The sequence below is a fragment of the Bombina bombina genome, unplaced genomic scaffold (assembly GCF_027579735.1).
Source record: "Bombina bombina isolate aBomBom1 unplaced genomic scaffold, aBomBom1.pri scaffold_970, whole genome shotgun sequence".
Taxonomy (NCBI): domain Eukaryota; kingdom Metazoa; phylum Chordata; class Amphibia; order Anura; family Bombinatoridae; genus Bombina; species Bombina bombina.
In genome coordinates, this window is record NW_026512451.1 from 914 (window position 1) to 16041 (window position 15128).

Below are 15128 nucleotides of genomic sequence, written 5' to 3' on the forward strand. Positions count from 1 at the left end.
TGCGCTAAGCCGAGAGTGCGCTAAGCCAATGGTGCCCTATGCCGAGGGTGCGCTAAGCCAATGGTGTGCTAAGTCGAGGGCACCCTAAGCCAATAGTGCCCTAAGCTGAGGGTGCCCTAAGCCAATGGTGCGCTAAGCCGAGGGTGCACTAAGCCGAGGGTGCGCTAAGCCAAGGGAATGCAAGTATTGTAGTTATTCATGTAGTTCTGTGCTATTACTTATAGTGGGTTACATCAGATTTATACGCTCTATTCTTTTAACAGTGGAATATGAGAGAGCTATTAACGCTCCTTGTACTATCCATTAAATGTAAACAAGGCTAAAAAAGTTGTGGCCACGTTATGATGCTTTGGTTAAAATATTTATTCATCCACTTGCAATTCCAGATTGTGTGTTGTTCTTCACACAAGCTTGCACAAAAGAGAATGCACCATGCACTATAGATTGCACTCCACTTGTAATCTAGCCCATAATATTTTGTCCTATAAATTGTATTTTCCTTTAGTAATTAGTTCCGTTCTTTTCATTGTGTTATTGGCAGCTCAGAGTGGAGCAGGGGTTTCATCTTCATCATCATCATCATCATCATCATCATCTTCATCATCATCATCATCTTCTTCATCATCTTCATCTTCATCATCAAAAAAGAAAATTGGAATTATCCATAAGCAAAAAATGAAGTTAATTTCTGAAGGAAAAAATTATAAAGTTAATAATTACCTTGACAGTAAAGTTACACCAAGGTCCCCTGAGGAAATTGTGAATGATGCGTTGTATCGTGATGGAGACGAAGTAGATTATAATTTGACAACCAACAACTGTGAACATTTTGCAACACGAATGAGATATGGAGACGTTTTCTCTAAACAGGTAAATTAACTAAATCAATCAGTTTGGGGTACGGCATCATGCGGGAGATGAGTAAAAGAGCAGATAAAGGCAACTACCGTCAGATGTGTGTCTGCTGGGATATGTTTGGATCATTTTTTGAATAACTGTTTAGTTTAATTTATGTTGGATTTTTCTGATCGCATTATATTCTATCTGGAGTAAGACTGCAGCCCTTTATCTTTTTATGAGAATAATTGTGGGTATTTACTTTGTGAGAGTGTATACATAATAGGCCTAATTATTGCACACATTTGTGGGGTTCATCTAATCCCAGTGGTAATTTGAGTAGGGATCTTTTTCACAATGGGCTTCCCAGCTGTAGGCCAGTTACTGAAGTGGACTAATGTGTTAGCCTATTGCAGAATTTTTTAGTGTATATTCATTATTTATTGGCCCTTTTTTTTAAGCCCTTCAGCAGCAGCCTTGATATGTTTTTGAATTATACCTTTTTAATTGTGTAGTTATTAAAAGTTGTTTTCTTTTTTGTGTTCTTTTTGACTTCTGCTGTATGTAAATTGCACTTTTCTATTTAGCAGCGTAAAGTGTGTGCCTTAAGTGTTTATTTTGTCATGTCAACTTAGCATACACCTGGCACCCCCACATGACATAACTAAGTTTTATTTTTTAGCTTGGGACATTTTGTGTTTGAATTTTAACACAATATAGGATTACAAGTTATACCCTTAGGTTACCCCTTTTTCTATTATTAATTTCTACACCACACTGGGAGGAACGTTAAGTATTGTGTAAGTGAAACAAACTGGCCTGGAGTTGTTAAAGTAGCATGAACGTCAAAATGAAAGCAGTAATCGTGTTCCCAATGGGGATGGGAGAGATAGGAACTAACATTTGTATTTTCAATAGCTCTTAGTATTGGTCACTGCATAGAGATAAGAAGGCCTGTGTACAGTGCCATTTTAATGAAATATAGCATAAGATTTTAGTGGCTGCAGGACTTAACAGATAATTAATATGATGATGCTTTATATTTTTTTCACAAACATGAATATTAATTAATTGAATGTCAATTAGTAATTTTATATCATTTTGATAAACTATTTAATTAACATGTTTAAACCTCTAAACACTACATTGTTATCATAAATAAACATTTACGCCTAGATTTTTTTGCGTAACAGGGGTGCAGTGCTAATGAGCCTTTTTTTTCACCGCTCACTTAAGACAACGCTGGTATTACGTTTTTTTTTTAAACCTGGCGTTAGCCGCAAAAAGGTGAGCGTAGATCAAAATTTAGCTCCACATCTCACCTCAATACCAGCGTTGCTTACGGTAGCGGTAAGATGGCTAAACGTGCTCGTGCATGATTTCCCCATAGGTAACAATGGGGCTGAGCCGGCTGAAAAAAAACCTAACACCTGCAAAAAAGCAGAAATCAGCTTCTAACGCAGCCCCATTGATTCCTATGGGGAAATAAAAGTTATGTCTACACCTAACACCCTAACATGAACCCAGAGTCTAAACACCCCTAATCTTACACTTATTAACCCCTAATCTGCCACCCGCGACATCGCCGACACCTGCATAATATTATTAACCCCTAATCTGCCACTCCGGACACCGCCGCCACCTACATTATTCCTATGAAACCCTAATCTGCTGCCCCCAACATCGCCGCCACCTACATTATATTTATTAACCCCTAATCTGCCCCCCATCGTCGCTGCTACTATATTAAATTTATTAACCCCTAAACCTAAGTCTAACACCCCCCTAACTTAAATATAATTTAAATAAATCTGAATAAAATAACTACAATTAAATAAATTAATCCTATTTAAAACTAAATACTTACCTATAAAATAAACCATAAAATAGCTACAATATAACTAATAGTTACATTTGTAGCTATCTCAGGGTTTATATTTATTTTACAGGCAACTTTGTATTTATTTTAACTAGGTACAATAGTTATTAAATAGTTATTAACTATTTAATAGCTACCTAGTTAAAATAAGTACAAATTTACCTGTAAAATAAATCCTAACCTAAATTACAATTACACCTAACACTACACTATCATTAAATTAACTTACTAAATTACCTACAATTAACTACAATTAAATAAAATAAACTAAAGTACGAAAAAAACCAAACACTAAATTACAGAAAATAAAAAAATAATTACAAGAATTTTAAACTAATTACACTTACTCTAATCCCCCTAATAAAATAAAAAAGCCCCCTAAAATAAAAAAAAATTCCCTACCCTATACTAAATTACAAATAGCCCTTAAAAGGGCTTTTTGCTGGGCATTGCCCCAAAGTAATCAGCTCTTTTACCTGTAAAAAAAAGACAATACCCCCCCCAACATTAAAACCCACCACCCACCCCTACTCTAAAACCCACCCAATCCCCCCTTAAAAAAATCTAACACTACCCCCTTGAAGATCACCCTACCTTGAGCCGTTTTCACCCAAGTAGACCTCCAGAGGGGCAGAAGTCTTCATCCGATCCGGGCAGAAGAGGTCCTCCAAGCGGCAGAAGTCTTCATCCAGACGGCATCTTCTATCTTCATCCATCCGGAGCGGAGCGGGTCCATCTTCAAACCAGTTGACGCGGAGCATCCTCTTCAAACGAAGTCCAAGCGAAGAATGAAGGTTACTTTAAATGACGTCATCCAAGATGGTGTCCCTTGAATTCCGATTGGCTGATTGGATTCTATCAGCCAATTGGAATAAAGGTAGGAAAAATCCTATTGGCTGATCCAATCAGCCAATAGGATTGAGCTCGCATTCTATTGGCTGTTCAAATCGCCATCTTGGAGGATTTGCGGTAAGCTCGAGTCGCGTAAGAAAAGTGAGCGGTACACCTGTACCTGCCAGACTCGTAATACCAGCGGGCGTTAAAAAGCAGCGTTGGGACCACTCAACGCTGCTTTTTAAGGCTAACGCAAGAATCGTAATCTAGCCGTTAGTGTTTAAAAGTGCATATACAGCGCCAACATCCAAACAGATACAAGCTCCCAAAGTGAGACCCCTAAAAACTCAAAAAAATTAATATAAATACAGAAAGAGGGAGCACCAGCTATAGGCTAAAGTATCAGAATAACAGAATAATATTAAAATATTAAAATACATTTATTGCATTCACATAAACTAGGGTACTCTATGTACATATAACAATTTGATTGAAAACTATTAAAAAATAGTTAAAAACAATAGGGTAAGTGCCCCTCAGGAGAGAGATGAATACCAAAACATATAAACACAAAAAAATGTGTATTAAAAGTCCCAAATGATATAAAAAGTCTTAATGAGTGATGATATCCTTAACAAATGTCCTGTGTAACAGATCCAGTGCCCTTGTGAATCCAATTAATCCTTTGTGTATGATGGGGTATCCAAGAAATCAAAAATAAAAATAAAGATGTTATCAAAAATATATATGATAAAAATAAAAATAAAAAAAATAAAAGATACAACAAGGGTTTTTTTTGGTTAAGCACACCACAAAAGGACTGTTTAATCTTAACACACATATTGTGGGAGTGCTACCAAAGTGACCAAAACAATTACAAAACAAAAAAAAAGTATTGGTGCACATCCAACCACTTAAAGGGACAGTCTACACCAGAATTTTTATTGTTTTAAAAGATAGATAATCCCTTTATTACCCATTTCCCAGTTTTGCATAACCAACACAGTTATAATAATATACTTTTAACCTCTGTGATTACCTTGTATCTAAGCCTCTGCTGACTGCCCCCTTATTTCAGTTCTTTTGACAGACTTGCAGTCTAGCCAATCAGTGCCTGCTCCCAGATTACTTCACGTGCACGAGCACAGTGTTATCTATATGAAATATGTGAACTAACACCCTCTAGTGGTGAAAAACTGTTAAAATGCAATCTGATAGAGGTGGGCTTCAAGGTCTAAGAAATTAGCATATGAACCTCCTAGGTTAAGCTTTCAACTAAGAATACCAAGAGAACAAAGCAAAATTGGTGATTAAAGTAAATTGGAAAATTATTTAAAATTACATGCTCTATCTGAATCATGAAAATTTATTTTGGCCTAGACTGTCCCTTTAAGTCCACATATTTTTTAGCATATTTATATATACTTCTGTCTGCTAAATATACTTACATAGTTCAAATAAGATTGGGATAACATCTCACAATAATATTGACTTATAATTACAGGTATGCTGCAAAAAATTGCCTGTTTAATATGCTTTTAAATTTAAATAAAAACTTCTGTCTGCTAAATATACTTACATAGTTCAAATAAGATTGGGATAAACATTTCAAAATAATATTGACTTATATTTATGCTGCAAAAAATTGCCTGTTTAAATTTAAATTAAAATAGGGATCTTAGTCACACAATATGATCATATTCTGCTAAGCCAGTCACCACTTACAAGGTGTCCCACAATAGACTGATCCTAACACTAATCAGTTACCACACTGCAGCAAAAAATAAAAATAAAAATTGGAGAAAAGTGAATCAAGTGAAAAAAGTGAATAAGAAATCCAATAGGATCCAAAAATTGCAGTACCTGCGAAAAACAAAAATCACATAGTGAAATAACGCTAATATGAATATAAACTTAATTAAAAATAGACTTACCCTATATGTAAACTCGAGCAGCCCCAAAGCTGGGTCTTTCTCAAGATGTCTACTGCTGGTAAAAGTATGGCTTAAATAGCCTATACGGACCAATCGAGATGAGTGTAATTTCCCGCCTTAAATTGCCATTACATGTATCATGACAACTCTCTAATGCCCTTAATAAAGATGGTGGCCACTGGCTCTTTTACTTCCTGTAATTTCCCACCTTAAAATACCATTACATGTATCATGGCAATCCTCTAATTCCCTTAATAAAGATGGTGGCTACTGGCTCTTTTACTTCCTATAATTTCCCGCCTTAAAATGCCATTACATGTATCATGGCAATCCTCTAATTCCCTTAATAAAGATGGTGGCTACTGACTCTTTCACTTCCGGTTCCGGCTCTGAGGTCACATGATGGAATTCTGGGACATGTAGTTCTGATATATAAAGAGGATATTGATTTATTGTCAATTTATACTAATATGCTCAAGTCTACATTAAATCTAAAATAAATAAAAGCAACTAGTATTAGGGATTGTCCATATTGGTAGGTATATACCTCTAATGTAATTCTCATTGTTAATACAATACATATAGGCTAGAGTACAATTAATAGTTTATACAATTGGATGAAAGGTAATGATAAAACCACATATATTTAATAGACAGAAAATCTCACTAAAAAGAAAATATTTCCTAAAACATAGAAATTACATTAAAAACAAAATAGTTTTATAAATAGCATTTAAAAACATTAAAAAACATTAGAAAACAGTAAAAAACAGTGAGATGTAAAAACATATTGATGATTTATACTGAGTAGAAGTATAAAAAATGAAAGTATATGAAGTATAAAAAGTGAAAAGTGAATCAAACTGTAGGAGGGGGAGTTGTATCAATATTTTCAAATTGAATTTATTTAAAAATTAAAGTTGTATCAAAATAATTTAGTTAAAAAGATGAAAGACTTCGAAATCAGCATTTAGGCCCTGTGGATATATACTATCTATGTAAAAAATCCATTTTGCCTCGGCCTGTAGTAGTCTTTTACCATAATCTCCCTCTCTCCATTGTTTTGGTACTTTACTTATATAGGAGAAAGGGGTAATTAATCTGTTAGAATGTAGTTGTGGCCTCCAATATGTTAAACAGACAACACGGAGTGTCAAGGACAGAATAGGGGAACATTTATTAGCCATTAAACATAATAGAGACGATGTCCCACTATACAAACATTTTCAAGACAAACATGGAGGCAAAAATACAAGTCTCAAATATATGGCTATATGTAAAGTACCAAAACAATGGAGAGGGGGAGATTATGGTAAAAGACTACTACAGGCCGAGGCAAAATGGATTTTTTACATAGATAGTATATATCCACAGGGCCTAAATGCTGATTTCGAAGTCTTTCATCTTTTTTGTCATGAACCAAGCCTCCAAACTAAAAAGAAAAAGAAAAGGTCTGGGAGGCATTCTGCTAAGAAGGGCTGTGTGGGGATTTGAACCTGTGGCTCTGTGGTTGCTAATTCTGTTTGCTTACATGTTGAGCCACAGCCAGTTCTAGTAATAGCATGGATCTTAAAAGATCTGATAAATAACTATTTGCCTTACTTGTTATTACACCTGTGCAACACACAGGTGTTCTCAATTCTGGAATTAATCAGAACCAACCCTGTGCAAAACCTCCCTATTTAAGGATGGCTTTTAGTCTGCATTTGTGTCTTCACATTGGATCTGTTTTGTCAAGTCAGAACCTGTTTCCTGTATTTCTTTGGAGAAAGATTTCCTTTGCACCTGTTTACAAGGTATTACCAGGAGAAAGCCTTTACCTTTACACCTGTTACCAATCTACAAGTTTGTTTCCTGCTTTATGCAATTCCTGCACTTGGCCATTGCCAGGAGAAAGTTTTCCTTTGCACCTGTTTACAAGGTATTACCAGGAGAAAGCCTTTACCTTTAAACCTGTTACCAATCTTCAAGTTTGTTTCCTGCCTTGTGCATTTCCTGCACTCAGCAATTACAAGGAGAGAGACTTTACCTTTAAACCTGTTACCAGTTTGCAAGTTGTTTCCTGCATTGTGTAATTCCTACACTCAGCAATTTCAAGGAGAGAGACTTTACCTTTAAACCTGTTACCAGTTTGCAAGTTGTTTCCTGCATTGTGTAATTCCTACACTCAGCAATTTCAAGGAGAGAGACTTTACCTTTAAACCTGTTACCAGTTTGCAAGTTGTTTCCTGCATTGTGCAATTCCTACACTCAGCAATTTCAAGGAGAGAGACTTTACCTTTAAACCTGTTACCAGTTTGCAAGTTGTTTCCTGCATTGTGCAATTCCTGCACTCAGCAATTACAAGGAGAGAGACTTTACCTTTAAACCTGTTACCAGTTTGCAAGTTGTTTTCTGCCTTGTGCAAATCTTACATTTCAGTTATTACCAAGAGAAAGACTTTCCTTTTTTGAATCTGCATCTCTGCTTACTAGTTTTCTTTATTTTCACTCCTGCTGTATGTGGTCTTAACATACCTGAGTAGCATATTTAAATATTCTGCAAGTATTTGCTTAAACAAAGTATTTTGTTGTTTAAATAAATTTGTTTTCATTTTCAATCAGTATGGCTTCTACTAATCTTCCTTTAAAGCAACTGTTCCAGACAATGAGGCTCTCACATGATATCCTGAGACTGAATCTGACAGAATGTGAAGACCCTAAAAGAGAGCCCTCTGGGATTATTGCTGTATTGGATTCAGTGTTAAAGTTTATTAAGGACATACTCATTAACTTTATGGAGCTGGTGGAAATATTATCTCTCCCAACCGAAACCTTGTCTAAAGTTACCTCCCAAACAAGGAAAGGTTTTAAAGAACCCTTAACAGAAGAGGAGAAAATTCGGCGAAGACAACTTAACCTCTGTTTCTATTGTGGGGGACCTGGTCACCGCATCACAGGGTGTCCAGTAAGACCTCCTAGAGGATCAAGTCAAGATACAGCCAAGTTGAAAATGAACTCTGATGTTAAGGGAACAAATTATACTTCCACTAGCAAACTGTATGATACCCCTGGAGATGACCCAGCTATGGAGAATACATCTATTCTACAAACAACCGTTTCTAACACGCTTCAAGAAATGGTACCTGATTTGAAACAGATGGTCATTGGGAGTACAACTCCAACTACATCCATTACCCATACCACTGCGTCTGTTTCTGCATCAACCACATTGGGGAACTCTGCAAAAATACCTCCTGGAAATCCTGCACATTACCTTGTTTCTGCCCTGGCTGGAGATCCAGCTAACAAAAGTCACTCATCAGACATAAAAGTGACAAACCTTCCAGCTGAATCAGACTCTGCCAATTCTAAAGATCCACACCTCCTTGTACCACCTTCACCCAGCTACTCATTGACTGAGAAAGAATTGGATGAGATGGTTGAATTGGATATAAATGACACAGAAAATGAATTCCTGGACTCTGAAGGAGAGGTCATACCTTACCCGGAGGTACTCTACCCATCAGACAGATATGACCCAGATAACGAATTCCTTGACTCTGAAGGAGAGGTCTTTTCCTACCCGGAGGTACCCTGCCCATCAGCCAGTCCATTGCAAGCTGCTGGGTATAATCAGGAACCTCTAAATCAAATCTGTCTTGGTTTTTCAGCTCTTGTTATGCCTACAGGGATATCTTCTAAGGGTCCCCAATCTCAGGCAGCTGTTCCAAGCAAAGAATCAATTCCATCTGATTGTATTAGGGCTTCAAATGGAACACTTGTTCGTAAATCCCACCTTCAGATGTTTGAACAGACTTTGAGCGCCCGGAGTGCGCTCTTTGGAGGGGGCATCTGTCATGAACCAAGCCTCCAAACTAAAAAGAAAAAGTCTGGGAGGCATTCTGCTAAGAAGGGCTGTGTGGGGATTTGAACCTGTGGCTCTGTGGTTGCTAATTCTGTTTGCTTACATGTTGAGCCACAGCCAGTTCTAGTAATAGCATGGATCTTAAAAGATCTGATAAATAACTATTTGCCTTACTTGTTATTACACCTGTGCAACACACAGGTGTTCTCAATTCTGGAATTAATCAGAACCAACCCTGTGCAAAACCTCCCTATTTAAGGATGGCTTTTAGTCTGCATTTGTGTCTTCACATTGGATCTGTTTTGTCAAGTCAGAACCTGTTTCCTGTATTTCTTTGGAGAAAGATTTCCTTTGCACCTGTTTACAAGGTATTACCAGGAGAAAGCCTTTACCTTTAAACCTGTTACCAATCTACAAGTTTGTTTCCTGCTTTATGCAATTCCTGCACTTGGCCATTGCCAGGAGAAAGTTTTCCTTTGCACCTGTTTACAAGGTATTACCAGGAGAAAGCCTTTACCTTTAAACCTGTTACCAATCTTCAAGTTTGTTTCCTGCCTTGTGCATTTCCTGCACTCAGCAATTACAAGGAGAGAGACTTTACCTTTAAACCTGTTACCAGTTTGCAAGTTGTTTCCTGCATTGTGTAATTCCTACACTCAGCAATTTCAAGGAGAGAGACTTTACCTTTAAACCTGTTACCAGTTTGCAAGTTGTTTCCTGCATTGTGCAATTCCTGCACTCAGCAATTACAAGGAGAGAGACTTTACCTTTAAACCTGTTACCAATTTGCAAGTTGTTTCCTGCATTGTGCAATTCCTGCACTCAGCAATTACAAGGAGAGAGACTTTACCTTTAAACCTGTTACCAGTTTGCAAGTTGTTTTCTGCCTTGTGCAAATCTTACATTTCAGTTATTACCAAGAGAAAGACTTTCCTTTTTGAATCTGCATCTCTGCTTACTAGTTTTCTTTATTTTCACTCCTGCTGTATGTGGTCTTAACATACCTGAGTAGCATATTTAAATATTCTGCAAGTATTTGCTTAAACAAAGTATTTTGTTGTTTAAATAAATTTGTTTTCATTTTCAATCAGTATGGCTTCTACTAATCTTCCTTTAAAGCAACTGTTCCAGACAATGAGGCTCTCACATGATATCCTGAGACTGAATCTGACATTTTTAACTAAATTATTTTGATACAACTTTAATTTTTAAATAAATTTCAATTTGAAAATATTGATACAACTCCCCCTCCTACAGTTTGATTCACTTTTCACTTTTTATACTTCATATACTTTCATTTTTTATACTTCTACTCAGTATAAATCATCAATATGTTTTTACATCTCACTGTTTATTACTGTTTTCTAATGTTTTCTAATGTTTTTTAATGTTTTTAAATGCTATTTATAAAACTATTTTGTTTTTAGTGAGATTTTCTGTCTATTAAATATATGTGGTTTTATCATTACCTTTCATCCAATTGTATAAACTATTAATTGTACTCTAGCCTATTGTTCTTGTTTATAAATGTATTGTATTAACAATGTGAATTACATTAGAGGTATATACCTATCGATATGGACAATCCCTAATACTAGTAGCTTTTATTTATTTTAGATGTAATGTAGACTCGAGCATATTAGTATAAATTGACAATAAATCAATATCCTCTTTATATATCAGAACTACATGTCCCAGAATTCCATCATGTGACCTCAGAGCCGGAACCGGAAGTGAAAGAGTCAGTAGCCAAGATCTTTATTAAGGGCATTAGAGGATTGCCATGATACATGTAATGGCAATTTAAGGCGGGAAATTACACCCATCTTGATTGGTCCCTATAGGCTATTTAAGCCATACTTTTACCAGCAGTAGACCTTTTGAGAAAGGCCCAGCTTTGGGGCCGAAACACGTTGATGTACATATTATAAGTAGTCACTGCTCGAGTTTACATATAGGGTAAGCCTATTTTCAATTAAGTTTATATTCATATTAGTGTTATTGCACTATGGGATTTTTGTTTTTCGCAGGTACTGCAATTTTTGCATCCTATTGGATTTCTTATTCACTTTTTTCACTTGATTCACTTTTCTCCAATTTTTTATTTTTTTTTATTTTTATCTTTATCATATATATTTTTGATAACATCTTTATTTTTATTTTTGATTTCTTGGATACCCCATCATAAACAAAGGATTAATTGGATTCACAAGGGCACCGGATCTGTTACACAGGACATTTGTTAAGGATATCATCACTCATTAAGACTTTTTATCATTTGGGAATTTTAATACACATTTTTTTTGTGTTTATATGTTTTGGTATTCCCCTCTCTCCTGAGGGGCACTTACTCTATTGTTTTTAACTATTTTTTAATTGTTTTCAATCGAATTGTTATATGTACATAGGGCACCCTAGTTTATGTAAATGTAATAAATGTATTTTAATATTATTCTGTTATTCTGATACTTTAGCCTATAGCTGGTGCTCCCTCTTTCTGTATTTATAAACATTTAGCTGATCACTATCACTGGACTATGTGATCAGCTGAAGGCTAAGAACACTTACATTATATTACATTTTTTTTATACTTACTTGATAAATGAATTTCTCTAATGATGGTGAGAGTCATCAAGCCATCACATGTGGGATTCAAGTCAAGTCCCCTAGGAAGAGGCAAAACACCCAACATAATAGAGCTTTTAATCCCTCCCACTTTCCCATGATCCCTCAGTCATACATATGGCCAAGAGAAAGGAGAATTTTAGAACAGTAGGAAAGACAAAGCAAGGTAGGTGAAGTGCAAACTGGTACTGCCACCAACTGTACTGAAGAAGCAATGGTGGGTCTTGAGGACACTCACTATCATGAAATTAATTTATCAGGTAAGCATACATTTTCTTTCTTTCATAAAATGGTGAGAGTTCACAAGTCATTGTGGGATCCTATACCAAAGCTTTGAATCCACAAGACCACCATGAAATAGAGTGGGAAACCAGTTAAGGCAGGTATGGCAAACAGGCACAGCAGCCTGCTAAATGTTCCTACCAAAAGTTTTAGAATAGGAAAATATGACAAAATAGTAACATTTGGTTAAAGTATGCAAAGCAGACCAAGTAGCTGCCTTACAAAATTGTTAAATGGAAGCTCCATTCCTGAAAGCCCAAGAGGTGGCAACTGCTCTAGTAGAATGAGCAGTCACTGTGGGGGATACTTTTCCATTACCAATTATGCTTTGCAATTCAAAGTTTTAAGTCAAGCTGCTAAGGTAATTACTGTAACTCATTGTCCCTTGCAGGGAAATAAATTTAAAAAGAGCTGGGCAGACAGATGAAACCATAATTTCTTCATTAATGTTATCTGAAGATACCACTTTAGGTTCTGATAATCACCTTGTCCTGATGAGAAAGGAGAATCAGGATAGTGCAGAAAATTGAGGCACGAATCAGTTGAGTGTCAGCTGAATATAAAAATCATACATAGGTTCAAAGGGTTGAGCCTGAAGAACCTTTAAAACCAGGATAAGGTATTACTAAGGAAAAACTGGCCTGAAAATCAATCTTATCCTGACCAAAGCCTGCACAGAGGCTTGAATGTCAGAGAGTCTAGAAATATTTATTTGATACAAAACCAAAATGGACAAAATATAGTTTTCAAGGGAACTCTCTTAAAAACTTTTTCCCAGACAGTCCTGTAAAAATTGTTATATAGGAAGAGTTGCAAAGCAAATCTGTCCACACCTTATAAAGGATAAATGATCTTGGTAAAAGTTTTTCAGGCTTGAATCAAAGTAATCTATCACTTGATCAGAGAAAACCCTTTGAACACCTAATTTTCTCAAATGCCATGCCGTTAAATTTAGAAATTTAACAAAGAAGGGATCATTAGAGAGAAGGTCCTTCCTGAGAGGAAGACTTCAAGGCTGGCTGAAGGACATTTGTAATAGATCTGCATACCAAGTCCTGTGAGTACATGCGGGAGGAATCAGTATTACATAGGACTTTTCTTGTTTTATCCTGGCTATTACCCTGGATAGTAGCACCAAAGGAGGAAAGATTTAAAATCTGATTGAATGATCAGGGAATCAATAAAGCATCTATGAGAGTTGCCTGTGGATCCTGAGATCTCACACAATACTGGGGTAGCCTAGAAGACTTGCAGGCATGCCCACATTTCATCTAAATGGCTGGTGGTATCTCCACACTGGAAGAAGATTTTCACTGCTTGGCTGAACTCCTCTCTACCCCTCTGCTCTATTTTTAAGGTTCTTTGAGGAGCAAATGGGTCTCAGATTGGTTAGAGAACCACTATTATTATTATTATCGGTTATTTGCAGAGCGCCAACAGATTACCCTATCAAACGTTGTGTAGATCAGTTCTTGATGGAGACCAATATTTACTGTGGGATTATGGGAAATAGGGATAGATTAAAGCTCTGTTATGTTGGATGTTTTTCTTCCTCCTAGTGTACTGAACTTTAATCCCACATGTGATGACTTGTAGACTCCCAATACTGATTGCAATAATTTTGTTGTATTGTCCCCATACACGGTATTGGTGTCATGAATTACCGTTCATCGCCGTGTCGCCGCGGCTCCCGGATCTCTTCTGGGGTTCTACGTCACGTTGCTAGGCAACGTGACGCATTCTCTGACAACCCCTATGACGTGGCGGCCTCTCTCTGCCTTTAAAATCTCGGCGGGAGATTTTCTCGGTGCCCGTTTGTTTTATCTCTCTCTCTTCTGCCGGTTCCTGTCTGAGTGAGTACAATTTTGAAACCTGACCCTATCCTCCTCAACTTTGTTTTACCAATGCCTCTTGCTTCCAAATCTTTATTGCCTGCTAACCTGCCTAAAAGGACATTATCATTTGTTTGCTGACACCTGCTTAAAGGGACATAATCTTTGTTTGCTTTAATCCTGCTAATAAGGACCTTATCATTTGTTTGCTGACAATCTTGCTTAAAAGGACATTATCATTTGTTTGCGGACACCTGCTTAAAGGGACATTATCTTTGTTTGCTTTAATCCTGCCAATAAGGACATTATCATTTCTTTGCTGACAATCCTGCTTAAAAGGACATTATCATTTGTTTGCTGACACCTGCTTAAAGGGACATTATCTTTGTTTGCTTTAATCCTGCCAATAAGGACATTATCATTTCTTTGCTGACAATCCTGCTTAAAAGGACATTAACATTTGTTTGCGGACACCTGCTTAAAGGGACTTTATTTTTTGTTTGCTTTATTTCTGCTAAAAGGACATTATTATTTTTGTTTGCTATAAACCTGCTTAAAGGGACATTCTTAGTTTGTTGCAAACCTGCAAGAAAGAAGCTTATTCATTTATCCACTATCAACCTGCTTAAAGGGACATAAGCTTTGTTTGTTTCTATTTTCCTGAGAAAGGAACGCTATCTCCTGTAAAATAATTCTATCCTCAAGAAGATATTTTGAATTAATATTCTTTTGGGAAGTTCTGATACCCTGCTTATTTTGTTTCCTGAGTGGGTCACGTCCTGGATATTTCTCAGTGTGCTAGCGTGTGTTTTAATATCCACGCTAGCAGTTGGGTTAAATCCTGAACTGACCAAATACGGCTGACATTACAAACGGGCCATAAATGGACCCCACTGAATTATCCATGGCCGTGACTCACCAGGGACAGTTACTGGGATCTCATGCTACCCACTTGCAATCCTTGGATACTAAGCTGGATCAAATCACTACATTATTACAGAGCTTGGTTGCTCCTATCCCTCCCAATCCTAACATTGAGGCATCCTCTCCTCCTATTCC

General features: G+C 36.6%; 1 protein-coding gene across 1 annotated transcript in view; it reads left to right on the forward strand.

Moving 5' to 3' along the window:
- Positions 1–292: 292 nt before the first annotated feature.
- LOC128644322 (phospholipase A and acyltransferase 2) overlaps positions 293–15128 on the forward strand; it is a 29941-nt gene continuing 15105 nt past the window's right edge. The window contains exon 1 of the mRNA XM_053696981.1: positions 293–870. Within this exon, the coding sequence (XP_053552956.1) occupies positions 433–870 (438 nt within the window). The 5' untranslated portion in view covers positions 293–432. The remainder of the gene's footprint in view (positions 871–15128) is intronic.